This window comes from Oncorhynchus mykiss, chromosome 23 (genome assembly GCF_013265735.2).
Source record: "Oncorhynchus mykiss isolate Arlee chromosome 23, USDA_OmykA_1.1, whole genome shotgun sequence".
NCBI classification, from domain to species: Eukaryota; Metazoa; Chordata; class Actinopteri; order Salmoniformes; family Salmonidae; genus Oncorhynchus; species Oncorhynchus mykiss.
Genome location: NC_048587.1, coordinates 16,708,894 through 16,728,682, shown reverse-complemented (window position 1 = coordinate 16,728,682; position 19,789 = coordinate 16,708,894). Strand labels below are relative to the sequence as shown.

The 19,789-nt window shown below is 43.3% G+C and overlaps 1 protein-coding gene across 6 annotated transcripts in view; it reads left to right on the top strand.

Annotated features, from left to right (window-relative positions):
* The window catches only part of LOC110502345 (EMAP like 4), a 90,634-nt gene that overhangs the window by 35,360 nt on the left and 35,485 nt on the right, over positions 1 to 19,789 (top strand). For all 6 annotated transcript variants that reach the window (XM_021580292.2, XM_021580290.2, XM_021580289.2 and 3 more), the window contains exon 2: positions 14,568 to 14,750. In XM_021580292.2, the coding sequence (XP_021435967.2) occupies positions 14,568 to 14,750 (183 nt within the window). The remainder of the gene's footprint in view (positions 1 to 14,567; positions 14,751 to 19,789) is intronic.

Here is a 19,789-nt window from a genome sequence, read left to right as displayed (position 1 = left end):
CATATCTACAATACAAAATGTAAAACAACGATATTACAATGTGCGTGTGTCTGTACCCGTGTCTCTCTTCACAGTACCCGTTGTTCCAAAAGGTGTATTTTTATGTAAAAAAAATAATAATCTGAATCTACTGCTTGCATCAATTACCTGATGTGGAATAGAGTTCCATGTAGTCATGGCTCTATGTAGAACTGTGCGCCTCCCATAGTCTGTACTGGACTTGGGGATTGTGAAAAGACCTGGTGTCTTGTGGGGTATGCTTGGGTGTCTGAGCTGTGTGCCAGTAGTTTAAGCGGACCGTTCGATAGGGCTGGTCGATAAATCAATATCAATAATTATCGAGGTAATTACTTCCCTCAATAAGGATATCAAAACGTTTAGATTCATTTTTGATAATGTCGATATAGAATAATTAGGTACAGCAGTCCATTTCACCTCTGTGACGACAGCAGGAACGTGAGGAGAAGTGACAATATGCACGTGGAGAGGTATACGCCCACTAAAAAACACTTAGCACCCCGAGTGATGGAGTAGCCACTATTAACCACAAACAAATGATTGATGTAGAAGAAAACAGTGGCAGTGATAGCCATGGAGAAGGAGCAGCTTCCAAATAAATGATTGATAAAAAGGGTTCAACTGTTTCAGTAATTTGGAAGTGGTTTGGCTTTTTGAAGTCCGACAAAGAGCAGAGCAACGTTCGGTGTAAATTGTGCCGTAGACAGGTGGCTACAAAGTCTGGTAATACGACACACCTTATTCAACATCTGAAGCAAAGTCACTGTTTGGAACATGCAGGAAGTTTTGAGTTTGCGCCACAGTATTGATAAATGCCCCTCAAGCACCAGCCAATCTAGGGATGTTTGCCCGAAGCAGTCAACACTGACAGCGTTTATGTCCTACAAGCAAACATCGAGAAGACAAAGACATCACAAATTCTATTATGCATTGCATTGGTAAGGACATGCTACCAAATAGCACAGTCGAAAAGGAAGGTTTCAAGAGGCTTATCGATTTTAATTGTAAGTGCTCCCTGGCTGCAAACATGAAACAATTTTCCTTCAAGTATAATTTTATGTGTAGTTCACATAATAAAAAAAGTAATCTTTATTTAACTAGGCAAGTCCGTTAAGAACAACTTATTTACAATGACAGTCTATCGGGGAACAGTGGGTTAACTGCCTTGTTCAGGGGCAGAACGACAGATTTTTACCTTGTCAGCTCGGGGATTCAATCTAGCAACCTTTCATTTACTGGCCCAACTCTCTAACCACGGTTTGTTCAGGCATTCTTGAGTTTGAAGCAGATATGCACCTTTTTAAACATTATTTGATTAATATCGTGGTAATTATCGTTATTGAATGAAAAAAATATATAGATATCGTGATAATTTATTTGCCATATTGCCCAAGCCCTACCGTTCGGTGCATTCAGCTTGTCACCACTTCTTACAAAAACAAGTAGTGATGAAGTCAATCCCTCCTCCACTTTGAGCTATGAGAGATTGACGTGCATATTGTTAATGTTAGCTCTCAGTGTACATTTAAGGGCCAGCCGTGCTGCCCTGTTCTCAGCCAATTGTCATTTTCCTAAATCACTCTTTGTGGCACCTGACCACACGACTGAACGGTAGTCCAGGTGCAGCAAAACTAGGGCCTGTAGGAGAGCAGAGCAGGTCTTTATTGTGGACAGACTTCTCCCCATCTTAGCTGCTGTTGTATCAACATGTTTTGACCATGACAATTTACAATCCAGGATTATTCCAAGCAGTTTAGTCACAGTTTAGTCACCTAAACTTGCTCAATTTCCATATTATTATTATTAAGTTCAGGGTTTTGTGAATGAATTGTTCCAAATAGAGTGCTTTTAGTTTTTTATATTTAGGACTAACTTATTCCTTGCCACCCTTTCTGAAACTAACTGCAGCTCTTTGTTGGACAAAGGGAACACCTATGTGAGAATGCTGTTCATCGACTACAGTTCAGCGTTCAACACTATAGTGCCCATGTAGCTCATCACTAAGCTAAGGACTCTGGGACTAAACACCTCCCTCTGCAACTGGATCCTGGAGTTCCTGACGGGCTGCCCCCAGGTGGTAAGAGTAGCCAACAATACGTCTGCCACGCTGATCCTTAACACGGGGGCCCCTCAGGGGTGTGTACTTAGTCCCCTCCTGTATTCCCTGTTCACCCACGACTGTGTGGCCAAACACGACTCCAACACCATTAAGTTTGCTGATGACGCAACAGTGGTAGGCCTGATCACCGACAATGATGAGACGGCCTATATGGAGGAGGTCAGAGACCTGGCAGTGTGGTGCCAGGACAACAACCTCTTCAATGTGAGCAAGACAAAGGAGATGATCGTGGACTACAGGAAAAGGCAGGCTGAACAGGCCCCAATTAACATAGACGGGGCTGTAGTGGAACGGGTCGAGAGTTTCAAGTTCCTTGGTGTCCACATCACCAACGAACTATCATGGTCCAAACACACCAAGACAGTCATGAAGAGGGCACAACAAAACCTTTTCCTCCTCAGGAGACTGGAAAGATTTGGCATGGGCCCCCAGATCCTCAAAAGGTTCTACAGCTGCACCATTGAGAGCATCCTGAACGGTTGCATCCCCGCCTGGTATGGCAACTGCTCGGCATCTGACCGTAAGGCGCTACAGAGGGTTGTGAGAACGGCCCTGTTCATCACTGGGGCCAAGCTTCCTGCCATCCAGGACCTACAGTGGGGCCAAAATATATTTTGTCAGCCACCAATTGTGCAAGTTCTCCCACTTAAAAAGGTGAGAGAGGCCTGTAATTTTCATCATAGGTACGTACACTTCAATTATGAGAGAAAAAAAAATCCATAAAATCACATTGTAGGATTTTTATGAATTTATTTGCAAATTATGGTGGAAAAAAAGAATTTGGTCACGGCTATTAAAAACGTCAGGCCAAGGTAAGCCTACACAATTCACCCATTTTTTTTTTTCATTTGGGTTTTTGCAATATTCACAATGCAAAAAATTAATGGCGGTGTAGAGTATAACTCAGGCTAGTAAAACGCATTTCGTCAACAACACACTCCGTGGCGAACTGGGCGTGGCACTGGGCATGGCATGAGGTGGAGAGAGACACAGAAGAGAGAAATAAAAAAATGTAATGGCTCAGGCTGTAGATGGAGTGAGACAGAGTTAGGTAGAGAGAAGGAGGGGGGTGTCATAGATCATAGCGGTGTGTCCATAAGTTCATGGTCTCAGTAGGCCTGCAGGGCTGGGGTGGGTGGTTCTGGGAGCCGGTTAAGGTGTTACTAATTCCTGGCTTTGTGCTTGAACGAACATGGCCATAGCCACGCAGTACTGCACCAGTCCATGCACTGCTGGTCAATGAGTAACTAGTATGTTTGTGTGTGTAATATGTAACAATGTTCAACAGTTTATATTTAAGCAATAATGCTTGAGGAGGTGTGGTGTATATGGCCAATATACCACGGCTAAGGGCTGTTCTAATGCATGACGCAACGCAGAGTGCCTGGATACAGCCCTTAGCCATGGTATATTGGCCATATACCACAAACACCTTGAGGTACGTTATTGCTATTATAAACTCTAACCACCCAGTTTATAACAGTTGATATGAGTAATTTCTATACTGTGTGTGTGTGTGTGTGTGTGTACAATGTGTATGTAGTGAGGAGGCACTCTTAGGGCTGTGGGAGAGGTTAGTAGGCCACTTGGTATTCTGTCTTCTTATTACAACACTTAATTTGGCAAATGCTGTCCCTCCCTTTTCTTTTTCCCTCCCTCACTTCTCACCGACGTTCAAGGTACTCGCCGTACCCCCTCTTCCCCGTGCCGCCTTTCTTCAAAGTACACACCCTCCTCAAATGAAAGAAAAACATACATCAAAATGGTGTTGAGTGAGAGGCAGGAGCATGAATGAGAAAACAAAGTCACCGATTACAGATCTAATCTTTATTTCTGTATTTTCCGCTCTCACTATATCATACACACAGATTTACACATGCATAATTATAGGCAGACATACACTACCATTCAAAACTTTGGGGTCACTTAGAAATGCCTTTGTTTTTGAAAGAAAAGCACATTTTTTTGTACGTTAAAATAACATCAAATTGATCAGAAATACAGTGTAGCCATTGTTAATGTTGTAAATGACTATTGTAGCTGGAAACGGGTTACATTTTTTACATATTTTTTATATCTACATAGCTGTACAGAGGCCCATTATCAGCAACCATCACTCGTGTTCCAATGGCAAGTTGTGTTGGCTAATCCAAGTTCATCATTTTAAAAGGCTAATTGATCATTAGAAAACCCTTTTGCAATTATGTTAGCACAGCTGAAAACTGTTGTGCTGATTTAAAGAAGCCTGAGGCTGGGATTTTTTAAAGAATAAAACTAGCCTTCTTTAGGCTGAGCTGAGTATCTGGAGCATCAGCATTTGTGGGTTCGATTACAGGCTCAAAATGGCCAGAAACAAATACATTTCTTCTGAAGCTCGTCAGTCTATTCTTGTTCTGAGAAATGAAGGCTATTCCATGTGAGAAATTACCAAGAAACTGAAGATCTCATACAACGCTGTGTACTACTTCCTTCACAGAACAGCGCAAACTGGCCCTAACCAGAATAGAAAGAGTGGGAGGCCCCGGTGCACAACTGAGCAAGAGGACAAGTACATTAGCATGTCTAGTTTGAGGAACAGACGCCTCACAAGTCCTCATCTGGCAGCTTCATTAAATAATACCCGCAAAACACCAGACTCAATGTCAACAGTGAAGAGGCGACGCAGGGATGCTGGCCTTCTAGGCAGAGTTCCTCTGTCCAGTGTCTGTTTTCTTTTGCCCATCTTAATCTTTTCTTTTTATTGGCCTGACTGGGATATGGCTTTTTCTTTCCAACTCTGCATAGAAGGCCAGCATCCCGGAGTTGCCTTTTCGCTGTTGATGTTGAGACTGGTGTTTTGCAGGTACTATTTAATGAAGCTTCCAGTTGAGGACTTGAGGTGTTGAATCAAATTTTATTAGTCACATGCGCTGAATACAACAGGTGGAGGGAGACCTTACAGTGAAATGCTTACTTACGAGCCCCTAACCAATAATGCAGTTTAAAATACAGATAAGAAATAAAAGTGTCAAGTAATTTAAAGAGCAGCAATAAAATAACAACAGTGAGACTATACAGGGGGGTACCGGTACAGAGTCGATGTGCGGGGGCACCGGTTAGTTGGGGTAATTTGTACATGTAGGTGTAGTTATTAAAGTGACTATGCATTGATAACAACCAAGTAGCAATGTTGTAAAAGAGGGGGGGGGGGGGGGGGGGGGGCAATGCAAATAGTCTGGGTAGACATAAGATTAGATGTTCAGGAGTCTTTTGGCTTGGGGGTAGAAGCTGTTTAGAAGCCTCTTGGACCTAGACTTGGCGCTCTGGTACCGATGGTGCAGCTGTAGAACCTTTTTGAGGATCTGGGGGCCCATGCCAAATCTTTTCAGTCTCTTGAGGGGGAAAAGGTTTTGTTGTGCCCTCTTCACGACTGTCTTTGGACCATGGTAGTTCGTTGGTGATATGGACACCAAGGAACTTGAAACTCTGTCAGCAGCAGCACAACCAGGTGGACTGGGTACAGCAAGGAGTCATCAGGCCAGGTAGTCCCGAGGCATGGTCCTAGGGCTCAGTTCCTCCAAGAGAAGAGAGACAGTTAGAGGGAGCATAATTAAATTCTCATAGGACACCGGAGAAATACTCCAGATAAAGCAGACTGACCGTAGCCCCCCGACACAAAGTATTGCAGCATAATTACTGGAGGCTGAGACGGGAGGGGTCGAGAATACCGGGTCTGACCCTCTTGCCTCCAGAACTGCCTGAATTCTTCGGGGCATGAAAACGTCGGTCAATTGGTATCAAGGGACCTGACGTGGGCCAGGATGAGATTCCCCACACCATTAAGCTACCAGCCTTTGCCGTTGACACCAGGCAGGTTGGGGCCATGGACTCATACTGCTTACGCCAAATCCTGACTCTGTCAGCAGCATGACGCAACAGAAATTGCGGGGAGAATATATTTTTTTCAATAATTCTCCACTCCTCAATTGTCCAGTGTTGGGGATCATGTGCCCACTCAAGCCGCTTCTTGTTTTTAGCTGATAGGAGTGGAACCCGATGTGGTCATCTGCAATAGCCCATCCGTGACCAGGACCATGTGACGCACTGTCTGTAGGAGCAAACCATTTTCATGAACTGGGTGGTGTACCTAATAAACTGACCACTGAGTGTATGTCAATGGATTCCCTTCAAGCAGCAGAAGTATGAGAGAGCATGTGGCGAGGTTTAAAGAAGGAAAGGACAGATTCCAATAAAGAGAGGGATGGTGCGAGAGAGTAAGATGCGGAGAGTGACCTTGTCAATGCATGGCTGTGCTCCCACGTCATTATGAAAGCTAAAAACTCAGACTGAAGTGTGTGTGTGTGTGTGTGTGTGTGTGTGCGCGTGGTAGCTTGTCTGCGTTTGTGCATATGTATTTTTTTTTTTTTTAGCTTACTATAATACTATCTATTGCCTGAGGCTGGGATCATGAATCAGCACATAGGTGCACACTACTTTCCCACGTTCTCCTACTGCCCCTCCTTAATCTCCTTAATCTCTCCCTCTGTGTGAGTGAGAAAGGGGGTGTGTGTGTGTGTGTGTGTGTATTTTACCATGTTGAGCAGTATGGTTTCTCTAACCCAGTCCCAATGCAGACTCTCTGTCCCAGCGTGTCCAATGAGATGACCTGAAGGCATGGTTAAAACATACTGAGTCCCGAGTGATCTCTGACACTATCTAGCATACTGTGTGTGTGTGTGTCTATACATGGAGATATACCTCAGGGGACAGACGCACAACGAATTACATGTGAATATGTAAATCCAGCATGGCTGTCCCTCCTTCATTAAAACCTACAGTATGTGAAGGAGTGGGATGAAGAGATGGAAGGAGGGGGAGGAGAGAGTCCTCCCGTAGCAAATGTCTGTCAAACACTGATAGGACAGTGACCTGGGCTGGGAGAGAGCAGAGGCCATGACTGCAAAAGTATTCCATACAAAACCAGGACAATAGAAGTTGATTTTGGGAATTTCATGAAAATGTAATCCATTTAAATGTTCCTTTGGAAGAAAGATTTGTTGACATATATTTGACATTTTTGTATCTAAAAGCATAATTGAGAAATAATTGCTCAAAGTTGGCATATTTCTCACATTTTGGGCTTACCCAGGCCTCCTAATGTTTCATCTGTAGGTGCTACAAAGCAACAATTGGTGTCATATTACGCGCTACCATTTTCTCTATGATATGAGTAGTATTTTTATTTCAATAACAATATTTATGAATATAAAAAATATATAAACGTCAAAAGTATCATGAATTTTTATCGGATATCTGGATTTTCTTAATACATGCGTTTCTATTTTAAATGTAAGTTTTTAACCTGAGTACTGCTGCGCGAGGGAGAGAGGCCAGTGTGAGATGGGACCGTGAGAGACGCAGTAACGTTGCCAAGGCAACTCGGCTACAGCCTAGACCTAGCTAACTTGTAGCAGCCACAATGTTATTTATCATCCCATATAACAGGGCCCGTCTTGATTGGAGTAGCCAAGCTAGCTGTAGCTAAGCTAAACAGCTACATGCTGCGCCCTCTACCAAACCCCATTCAGAGAAAAACAACAGCCTACCTGTTGGATGCTCATTTGGAGCATACTCATTTCACAAGTTTTTGAGATCTCACTCCACTTGCTACACATTGAACCTCTTTGCTGCTTTGATTGGCCAACATAAACAACAAGCTACACATGTGAAGGGTACTGGAAGCTACTGGAGGCTAACATATGTTTTTGTTCTAAATAAAAACTACTGAACAAAAATATAAACGTAACGTGCAACAATTTCAATGATTTTACTGGGTTACAGTAAATCAGTCAATTAAAATAAATTCATTAGGCCCCAATCTATGGATTTCACATGACTGAGCAGGGGCGCAGCAATGGGTGGGCAGGGGAGGAATTAGGTCCACCCACTGGGGAGCCAGGCCCATCCTCTGGGGAGCCAGGCCCAGCCAATCAGATATTTTTTTTCAGCTCTAAAGGGCTTTATTACAGACCAAAATACTCCTCAGTTTCATCAGCTGTCCGTGTGGCTGGTCTCAGACAATTCGGCAGGTGAAGAAGCCGGACGTGGAGGTCCTGGGCTGGCATGGTTACACGTGGTCTGCGGTTGTGATGCCGGTTGGACGTACTGCCAAATTCTCTAAAACGACGTTGGAGGCAGCTTATGCTAGAGAAATGAACATTAAATTATCTGGCAACATCTCTGGTGGACATTCCTGCAGTCAGCATGCCAGTTGCATGCTCCCTCAACTTGAGACATCGGTGGTGTTGTGTGACACAACTTCACATTTAAGAGTGTCCTTTTATTTTCCCCAGCATAAGGTTCACCTGTGTAATGATCATGCTGTTTAATCAGCTTCTTGATATGCCACACCTGTCAGGTGGATGGATACTCTTGGCAAAAAAAAGCTTACTAACATGTTACATTTTGGGGATCTTTTATTTTAGCCAATGAAACATGGGACCAACACTTTACATGTTGCATTTCATATTTTTGTTCAGTATAGATCAGTGGTTCCCAAACTGTGGGACGGCTTTCAACTGACTCTTGAAAGTTGTCATAGTAGATTGTAGGCTTGGGCGGTAATGCCGGGGTATTTGGTAATGGCCATGGAAAAGTTTTTAATACTGTTGAAACTATTTATTTTGAAGTTTTTTTTTTTTTTTTTTTTTTATATATATTTTTAGCTATTAAGGAAATACCTGGAGTCAACACTTTTACATTTTGCATTTCAGTGTATTTTTATCTCTGATCTGTAAAGATATGTAGTAAAAGTCTTGTTGTAACTGTGGTGTTTTGTTATTAACAAGATGGCAGTAATGGACATCAGAGTCTCGGTAAGTATATATATATTTGATTGATGTGTGTGGGTGTGTGTGTGGGGGGGGGTGGGGCGTTGTTCCCTGTCCATGTTTGTGTGTTGTGTGCCACCAGCTCAGTGCTGTAGTACTTGCTATTGTTTCACATCAAAGTCAGTATCAAAAGAAGGCTAGAGAATAGAGTCTTCAGTGAGTTTACGCTGTAGCCTACACTAACACTGAATTTCACACCCCCTGGCTGCTTGATTCAGCCCTGTATCACATCTAAGCAGGGATTCAGATAGACGAATGGATAGACAAACTATGTCCAATAATGAGGTCAAAGCCTTTCACCCTGCAAGGAGAGGGGGCACATGTTTTAACAGTACAGGACAATATAGACTGATGGAGAGCAAGAAAGAAAAGACTGCTCCTCCGTCCCCAGGATTCACCCACTGAGCTCTTATCACAGCTGTGTGGATGAGCGTGAGTCTGTGGGCGCGTTTGTGTCTGTGGCCTCCCTATCAGACAAGATGAGTAGTCTCAGCACCGTAGCTCTCTCAGACCCTCTCAGCTCTCCTCTCACTGAGTAAGCATTTTTACTGTTAGTCTACACCTATTGTTTTATGAAGCATGTGACTACTAACGATTTGATTTGATTGGTCTCTGTTTCGGGATTGAGTGCCTCGGCTCTCTGCTGGTCTCCGTGTCTCTGTGATAGTGGTCTGGTTGATAGCTTTGTACTAAGGCTTAAGCTATTTCCCCTGGTCTTGTCTTAGTCTGTTTGATGGTTGATTTACATTCCATGTAAGAGTAGATTGGTGTATGGCTGTGTATTCTCTTGAGAGCCAGGTCTGCCGAAGGTGGCCTTTCTCAATAGCAAGGCTATGCTCACTGAGTCTGTACATAGTCAAAGCTTTCCTTAAGTTTGGGTCAGTCAGTTTTCAGGTATTCTGCCACTGTGTACTCTCTGTTTAGAGATTTCTAGTTTTGTTAATTCTTTCCAATGTGTCAAGTAATTATCATCTTTTTTTTCTCATGATTTGGTTGGATTTAATTGTGTTGCTGTCCTGGGGCTCTGTGGAGTCTGTGTTTGTGAACAGAGCCCCAGGATCAGCTTGTTTAGGGGACTCTTCTCCAGGTTAATCTCTCTGTAGGTGATAGTTTTGTTATGGAAGGTTTGGGAATCGCTTCCTTTTAGGTGGTCGTAGAATTTAACTGCTCTTTTCTTGATTTTGATAATTAGCGGGTATCGACCTAATTCTGCTCTGCATACATTATTTGGTGTTTTATGTTGTATACAAAGCATATTTTAGCGGAATTCTGCATGCAGAGTCTCTATTTGATGTTTGTCCCATTTTGTGATTTCTTGGTTGGTGAGCGAACCCCAGACCTCACAACCATAAAGGGCAATGGGTTCTATAACTCACTCTTTTTTTTTCAGAATCACGTTTATTCGCCAAGTACATTGACACAGTTTACATACATTAAATACAATATAGAAAATAGCTAAATGAGCAAATGTACAGTATAAATACTCTTACTCACTCGATCACTCTCGTTCTCTCGCTCTCTCCCTGCCACTGTGGTCTGCTGCTGCCCAGCCATCTAGGGCACGGTAACTGCCCACTACCTCTGCTCACTCGGTCTGCGCGCATTCGTGTGTACGTACGTGCGTGCGTGTGCAGGCGTGTATGTGTGTGTGCCATATTACTAGCATTCTGTGCACATTCTTAAACCCTTTTTTTAAATTACCTTTATTGGCCAGAAACTGCTCTTTGCGCAAATATATTAAAGGTTAGCTTGATCTGTTAGCATCACAAACATTGTAAAAATGGTTTGGCCTTTGGATGAGCTTTTATTGTTTACCATCGTTGAATCCACTTTTTGAGTTCGGGGTTAAGTCTTCTCATTGTTTAACTTGTTAATACTTTGCTCTAGACTTTTATGACTGTAGATGTTTTCTCTTTAGCACTTTTAAATTGTGACTGTGTTTGCACAGTGTTTTTTTTTTTTTTTTTTGTGTGTCGGTGAGGGAGTTCAAATTCCTTCTGAGTAGAGAGGAGGGTTCATCAGAACCCCTTTAACAGGCTAGCCTTAGAGATGAGGCCCTCTCACTGTCTTCACTACAAATTACCCCAATTCCGTCCAGCAATCAGGACCTAAACCACAGCTCGGCTTGGCAGCAGCCCTGAGCCTGAAACCCACTTCTCACAAATACTGAGCAGTTGAACTTTCCCTGTATTTATATTGTAGAGGCATGGAATACCTTCATACCATGCCTGTGCCATCCTGTGATATACGGTATTACCGGCAGTGCACACAAGGGATACCTTTTGTTGTTGTTGTTCAAACATAAACCGTCAGAATGCTAACAAATGCTACGAAGACAGAAACCTCAGCTCATACAGTTATGCAAGTATCTCAAAACACAGTTTGCAGCGTGCACAAAACAAATATTAGACCGCAGGGATCTTAATTCAGGAAGGAATTGTCTCTACTGCTGTTAACAAGCTTGATCTAGCACTTAAGCTAATATTAGCCCTCAGATTACAATGAAGAGCAAGACGTGCTGGTCTGTTCTGGGCCAGCTGCAGCTTAACTAGGTCTTTCTTTCTTTGCAGCACTTGACCATATGACTGGACAATAATCAAGGAAAGATAAAAATAGAGCCTGCAGGAATAGTTTTTTAGACTGTGGTGTCAAAAAAGTAGAGCATCTCTTTACTACAGACAAACTTCTCCCCATCTTTTCAACCATTGGATCTTTGTTTCGACCATGACCGTTTCCAATCTAAAGTTACACCAAGTAATTTAGTCTCCTCAAATTGTTCAACAGCCACACCATTCATAACATGATTCAGCTGAGGTCTAGAACTTAGGGAAAGATTTGTACCAAATACAATGCTCTTAGTTTTAGAGATATTCAGGACCAGTTTACTACTGGCCACCCATTCCAAAACTGACTGCAACTCTTAAGGGTTTCAGTGACTTCATTAGCTGTGGTTGCTGACGTGTAAAGGGTTGAATCATCAGCATACATGGACACACATGCCCTTAGCAGGTCCTTTGTAAAAATAGAAAAGTGAAGCGGGCCTAGAGTGCTGCCCTGCGGTACACCACACTTTACATGTTTGACATTAGAGAAGCTTCCATTAAAGAAAACCCTCTGAGTTCTTTTAGAGAGGGCTCTGATTCCATGATATGGCAGTGGTTGAAAAGCCATAAAACATAAGTTTTCTCAACAACAGGTTATGGTCAATAATATCAAAGGCTGCACTGAAATCTAACAGTACTGCTCCCACAATCATCGTATTATCAATTTCTTAGTCATTTGTATCAGTACAGTACATGTTGAGTGCCCTTCTCTATAAGCATGCCGGAAGTCTAGTCAAACACCATTTTTTACAACTGTTTGCTAAGAGCTGGCAGCAAGCTGATACGGCTGCTGTTAGAACCACTAAAGGCCACTTTACCACTCTTGGGTAGCGGAATGCCTGGCTTCCCTGCACAAACACTTTTTTATTTCGGCTCAGATTAAAGATATGATGGATAGGAGTGGCTATAGAGTCAGTTATCATCCTCAGTAGCTTTCAAGCCCTCATGCCTGTGTTTTCCACTCTTTTTCACTTCCCATATTTTTTCAGTGGGGCCTTAGGGAAGTCACCAGATGCGACAAGTACGCCTTTACAGATAAGCAGAAATCCAACTCTGGAACTATGATATGCCCGTAGAGTATTTTTATGTTCAATAATATATTGAACAATTTTGCAAATCAAATGTTTTTATATTTTCAATATTCATAAACTACTCATTACAGAGCAAGCGTTAACTTCATATGACACAATTGTTTTCATTGTAGCACCTACAGATTAAACATTATGGAGTCTTTTCATGCATGAGTTCCAAATATCTTGGTCGCCCCAGAGTGATTGATGATAAAATATATAATAATTATGCACTCACGGTTTCAAAATGTGATTGTTATGCAGCAGGACAGTTAACCCACGCTGCCCTCAAACCAAGCCACGCTGCCTGCTAATTATCTATAGACTGTTTCAGCTTGAGAATAAAAAAAAAATTGTTGCAAGGTTTATTTTCTAACAGTTTAAATTGAGGTGTGTTGCGCTTCCTCATAAATTCACATAGAAGTAGCCCGTTTCACAGTTGTGGACAATACATGTTTGAGGCTTTACTGAGAAGGACAAACTTCTCTTTTCAACCTAGAGCCTAAGCACTTCCCCAGTGTTTCCCCAGATCAAGTATGCGAACATTTGCGCATCTCCAGTCAGAAAATAACTTACAAACTTTTTCCCCCTGGCACATTTTCCGGCTGGCACACACATTGCCTTCATTGTTGTTTTCCTTAGAAACGTACACCATGTCCAAAGTACATGTCCAAAGTTATTATTACTATCAAAGTAAGTGCCTTGTTACGTTATCTTTATAGTATGGAGCATAAGTATTTAATGTTTTATTCTCATGTTTTCAAGTACTGGTGACAAATAAATCATTCTGATACTTGCATATATTGTAATGGACACGTATGATGTGTGTAAAATACTTTTTGGATGGTTGTACTGATTATGATGAGCTAATGCTAAGTTAAATGCCAGATATGGGTGGCTCCATGTTTGTTGACATACAATGCATTCATGGTAGTCACGTAAACGTCTGTCAGACCAAAGATGTTATAACAAAACGAGGTGAAGGGATCTAAGTCAGTTCACTCGACTGACTTAGATTGAACTATCGTTACTCGGGGTTGCCAGCTCAGACCCCCTTTCCAGGGGTTTTGTTTTTATTTAGCTTATACACTTCTGTGTTTGCACCCCAGGTATTGATAAATCCCTCATCATAGTAATATTTCCTGTATCATATAACCCAATGATACCTTCCCCCTTTTCTACCCCCCCCCCCCCCCCCCATAGACTTGAAATCCCCCACAAATTAAATTAACCCCTCCCACAATCCCCCCTAAAATGGGGTCACCTGAATCTGGCAACCCTGTTTAGCTTTCACGCTATGGCTAGAGTAGGCAGTAGGCTTGTATTTGGGGTGATGATCTGTGAGGTGATAACATTTCATTTGCTTTGTGATTTGTCAAAAACTGTAAATGACTTGTCAAGCCATGTGCTCCTGTTCTTGTCTACACTGTAACACGTACATTGAAGATTGCTGAAAAGTAGCCAAACTAAATTCATATTTTTGTTTTATAGTGAATTAAATTCTGTGAAGAGGGAGTTTTTGCTTGTCAAACGTAAACAAACATTTAAAAAATGTAGCTGCTGTTAGCTTAGCTGACATGCATCTCTTTTCTAAACAACATTACATTTCTCCCTTGCCCTCGCCAGAGAAGTGGTACATTTGAAGTTTAGCTGTTGGGTCGCTAACTTAATTTTTTTGTCAGCGCAATCTGTTTGTTGCATCACACGTTCTGTTGCTACCGTTCCAATCACGTATTTGCGATGGTACGCTGCAGGGGGCCATTCAACAATGATCACAATTATGTGATTGTACACGTTAAAGGAGGCCTGGGTAAGGCCAAAATCTTTGTGTGGGTGGATGTCTAAACGTGTGTTGTCTACCGTCTCTAACCCCGTCTCCTCTCTGTAGATGACAGTATCTCAGCGGCGAGTGCGTCTGACGTGCAGGACCGTCTGTCGTCTTTGGAGCTGCGTGTCCAGCAGCAAGAGGATGAGATCACCGTGATGAAGGCGGCGCTGGCCGACGTGCTGCGACGCCTGGCACTCTCCGAGGACGCGGCCACCACCGCCAAGAAACAGACTAGCACCAAAGGTAGTCAGTCACCCCTGAACTGTCTCTGTCGTCACTGTCACCATCTGAGGCACTCTCATGATTATACCTTTTTGTTTTTGTAAACCCTCAGAAATCTCCATGGGTAGTTTCTCAATACCTGTAAAGGACAGTTTTATAAGCACCTTCTCCCCACCATAAGCTGGTCATGCACTGTCAAATCCATCTGCACTAGCTTATGTTCCATTTACCATAACTTCCTTCCAGCAATGGACATTCCATTAATCTCCACTTTCCCAATGGCTCGTTCAGCCCCTCTCCTCTCCCTTGCATTTCTTCACCAGGTCGTAGTTGTGGAAGAGAGTGTTATCCTGTATTCCTCCACTTGTTTACGTTAAGGAAGTTCAGGATGGAGCCCCTCCAACCTTGACCCCTGGCTTTTATTAGCCTCTCACACCTACACACAGCAACACATGATTACACATCCCATATAATCACAATCTAACACTATATTCTCGATGACAAATGTACTCTGCTCCATTTTCTCTCACACGATAACCCAACCTCTGGTTGACACATGAACACCGTGCCGTAGCCATTCCTCTCTCTAAGCTCAGTGATAAAGTGGAGGCTGATATACCCAGCCAGCAGTAGGACAGAGAGGAGGGGAAGGGAATTCCCAGCTCTCAAAGAGGGAAAGAGAGCGAGAAAGAAGGTGATTGAACTCCATTTTAGAGACAGAAAGGGAGAGAAGGATATTGCATTGAGAGAGAGAGACGCTGAGACACAGAGAGAACGACACAGACAGAGAATGTGTGTCGTGCCCATGGTCATTGGGGAGTATCTGGGTTCTGTAATCGGGCTTCAGTAATAACCACCACTCACTCACCTATAGCCTGGCTAACTAACTTCAGTCCTGTCTATCTGCACACACTTTCCCACAGACCCTCTATCTTGTGTGTGTGTGTGTGTGTGTGATCAGGGGGACCTAATTGTGGAAAGTGGAACATTATCTGTGTGTATGGCGACTCTGCAGCCTTTTCCTGATATTTTGACTTTCTCCAATGGAACCAATTACTGTATATGATCATGTGGATGTGTCTCTCTGGGTAGTGTCTTGGCTGGGAAACCATGCATGGGTCCTAGATAAAGAAAGATCCTGGCCCCGTTAGAATACTTTTTTATTTTTTTAAATGCGTCCTTCCTTCCTTTCCTGAAGTAACCACTGATCCAGCATGTATAGAGTGAGAGCAAAGATTCCATCTCAATGCTTTCACTTTTCCAGTCATGTCAGATTACAGTTCCTCCAAGGAAATAAGGCTGCACTTGAAAAGTATTGGAACAGGACCCTTACTGCTCATGAACGGCAGGATAGGAGTTACTGTATTGTGTGACTGCACTCGCCCAGTGTCACCCTTGCTTAGCTCTTTCATGCCACGTCCCCTCTACACCCCTATCCCCTCTGTCCATCATCTGTCACTCCTCCCTCCAGTCCCCTCTGATCCCTCGTTCCGGTCAGCTCTCCATTCTTCCGGTCACCTTTTTTAAAATCTCATTATGGCGTCACTCTCTTACGTCACTCTCTTACTTATGGTCCATCGCCATAACGGCGACCCCTGGCAACCCCTTGCTGTGTGTGCTTGCGCGTACTACTCTAGTGAGTTAGTCAGCACTCCTGGCACATTGACATTGACTGATGTTATTTAGGGGTTATGGAGTTGATGTGTTATGGCATTGGCAGTTTGGCACGTACAGTGGAAGAGCTTTCTGTGCTTTAACTCTGTTGTGCTGCTCTTTCGGTGCGTGGGCAGTAATCTGGGACTGAAGCAGACAGGAAGCAAAGGAAATCACATGGTTCAGTTTAGTTTCTCTGCAGACACCCATGCTCTGACTTCAAAGCCAACTCTTCAGAGTATGCAAACCTCCACTGCCCCACATATATATACACACACAAACACACACACACACACACACACAAACACACACACACACAGAGCACGAAGGCACACGGCCCCTTCCTGCTCTTGTTAACTTATTCAAGACCCATAAATATCTTCCTCTCTCGTTCAGTCTTTCTTTCCCCTCTATCACTTGCTTTATTGGCCAGCACTGTATCCCTTTCTCTCATTCTCATTTTTGTAAACTTTTCTCATTTTCCAGCCCCCTATCTTTATCTTTCCAGCCCTCGTTCTTTCCACCCTTTTCCCCCAAATCTTTCTCTTTTCCAAATAATGTATTGTCATGAATGATGAAGCCAAGGCATATGAAGGCATACGAATTGTGACACTATGAACACTGCAGACACACACACACACACACACACACACACACACACACTCTGGCTTGGGGCTATCCTCCAGTTCTACAGACCTATGCATGCATCTAGGCATGTGTGCACACGCGCGCACACACAGACACACAAACCTGTCAATCACATGGCTTCGATGGGAGAGAGAAACAGGTTTTTGAGATCAGGAAGCCAGGTTGATGGATGAAGACCCTCCCTCTCCCAAGGCATCAGTCATTATGATATGCAGTGCCTTCAGAATGTATTCATACCCCTTGCCTTATTCCACGTTTTTGTCGTGTTGCAGCCTGAATTTAAAATGGATTAAATAGATTATTCACAAAATACCTCATAATAACAAAGTGAAAACATGGTTTCAGAAAGGGGCGTGAATACTTTCTGAAGTCTCTAGAATGGGATTGATTTTGGTTGACCACTCATTATACTCGTTGACTCTTCCTCTGGCCTTGTGTACCAGCATTTCCAGTCTTTCCTCAAACACACTCAGGCTGTCTTTTGTCTTGATGTTGAGGGGGAGGGGAAAATACTGGTGAGAGGAGGGAGGTGGTGGGGGCTGGTGGATGGGGTAGGGAGGCCACCTCTTCCACCATGCGGTGTCTGTTTGTGCTTGGGGGGTAATGGACCGTGAAACTGGGCCTTGTGCCACTGGCACGGAATCAGGCTTTAACTGGGGCGCCACGTGCCCCCAAACATAACCCTGCCCCCCACACATCGTAGAGAGGAAACACGTCTCACCGAGTGACGGTCAGCTGTGTGTCTGCCCGTTCCTTCGGTGCGGTATGTTTTGGGGACCACCCGTCGTCGGCGTCTGACTGCTGACATTTTTTGGTCGTTTCTACATGTAGAATTGGCTTGCAAATGACGTCCGCCACTCTGTTCAGAGGTGCTAAGTGTTCTCGGCTGGCAAACGCTGCTACCGTTGTGTCTGTGCCTTTTACAGAAGTGGCATAGAAGCTTCATTGGGAGGAAGGATGTTTGTTATGCTTTTTACATCTTCCCTAATATTTCCTTTGTTCTCCCATGGATTAGACTCTTCAACCATGTCTGTTGAGCAGTCATAATCTCATACTCTGTTGTTCAACCACTCCCCCTCCCTTTTAATCCCCATATACTGCTGTAGACAGTTTCTCTCCTGAAGCTTCCGGTAATAGGTTACCCGAGGAGTCGGCAACCTTTCTCGTGCGGAACCCCGATTTTTATCTTACTATTTCTACCAATCTGCGTGCCTGTTGTGGTCTTCATATGCACATTTTCATCTAACAGTTTCATTTAATTCATAATAACGTCTTTGTATCTCAAAGTCATTGTCATGTGGTTAATCCAAATCTAAATGAAAATGATACAAACCTAAAGAAGTAACTTCTATTGCCGACTAAGTACAACAAATAAAAACATTGCAGTCTGCAGGTAGAACATATCCTATTAATCGCATTGGCTACGCATGGCCTGTCTGCAGCGAACTTGAAACATTGTATCAACTTGGGTCCAGAGGAAGCGCACACTAGCAAACGTGCAACGTTGTATAAAATATAGCGCAAAAGGGATGAGCTCATCAGGACTCATTTTATGACGTTTCCACTGGATCGGAACATGGCCGTTTTTCCCTTTCACGCTGAGAGGGCTAGAAATAGTTTTCAAATACAATTGAGGAACTATTGTCATTCTCAACAGCTGTAAAAACAGACTTTGTTTGCTTACTGTTTGAGGTGAAGAAAATATTACTTTGAAAAGCTCCACAGTGGTGGTGCGTTAAGCCTATCAGAAATACCATCAGATCCCCAAATGGGCACATTTAGGCTATATATATATTTTTTTACCTTTATTTAACTAGGCAAGTCAGTTAAGAACAAATTCTTATTTTCAATGACGGCCTAGGAACAGTGGGTTAACTTGTACAGGGGCAGAACGACAGATTTGTACCTTGTCAGCTCGGGGATATGAACTTGCAACCTTTCGGTTACTAGGCCAACGCTCTAACCACTAGGCTACCCTGCCTACATTTGCGAGCAGGCCAGGTAGCCTATAGTCCAAATTCTATGCGTAATCAGGTGCATGTCCTTACTCAACATTGACAGTAGTGCCCCAAACAGAAGACTGACTACATTGACAAAACTCGTAAATGGAACGAAATAAATCCAAACTTAGCGTAGGTTGTGCACTCTGCAAACAACGATGTCCACTCTGCCAATGAGAACGGTAAAAAGACTGCAATAATAATATAGTGAATGGATGAACAGAAGTGACCACAACCAAACAAACATTGTAGAAATGATAGGAATGAACGGTAAATGTAGGCTACTACTGGTGATGCATGCAAGGGGGACTTGATATACACTAACAATCAAGGCAAACAATTCACACAATGAAGTTATGAAACGATGAATGTGCACAAATTGGCGGGGGGGAGAGAGAGAGAACGTTCTGGAGAGAGACGTGCATTTTAGCCACACTCCCCTTCTTGGACTGTGCCATGCACGCGGCCCCGCAATGGATTAGTCTCAGCAATGGATTGGTTCACTGACATGGGTGCGAATCAGACAGGCGCCTCGTGTGCCGTTAAAAAAAAATTATAATAATGTATTTGCTACTGCTCGACCAACAGCCTATCGACCAGTCGACTAATTGGGGTCAGCCCTAGTAGACAGTGTCTCCTCTCTCTCACGTGCTCTTTCTCTCTCGCTGTCTCGCTCTCTTTCTCTCTGTCTTATACATAAACTCCTCCCATTGTATCCTGATGTACAGGTAACAGCCAAAATAAAGGAAACGCCAACAT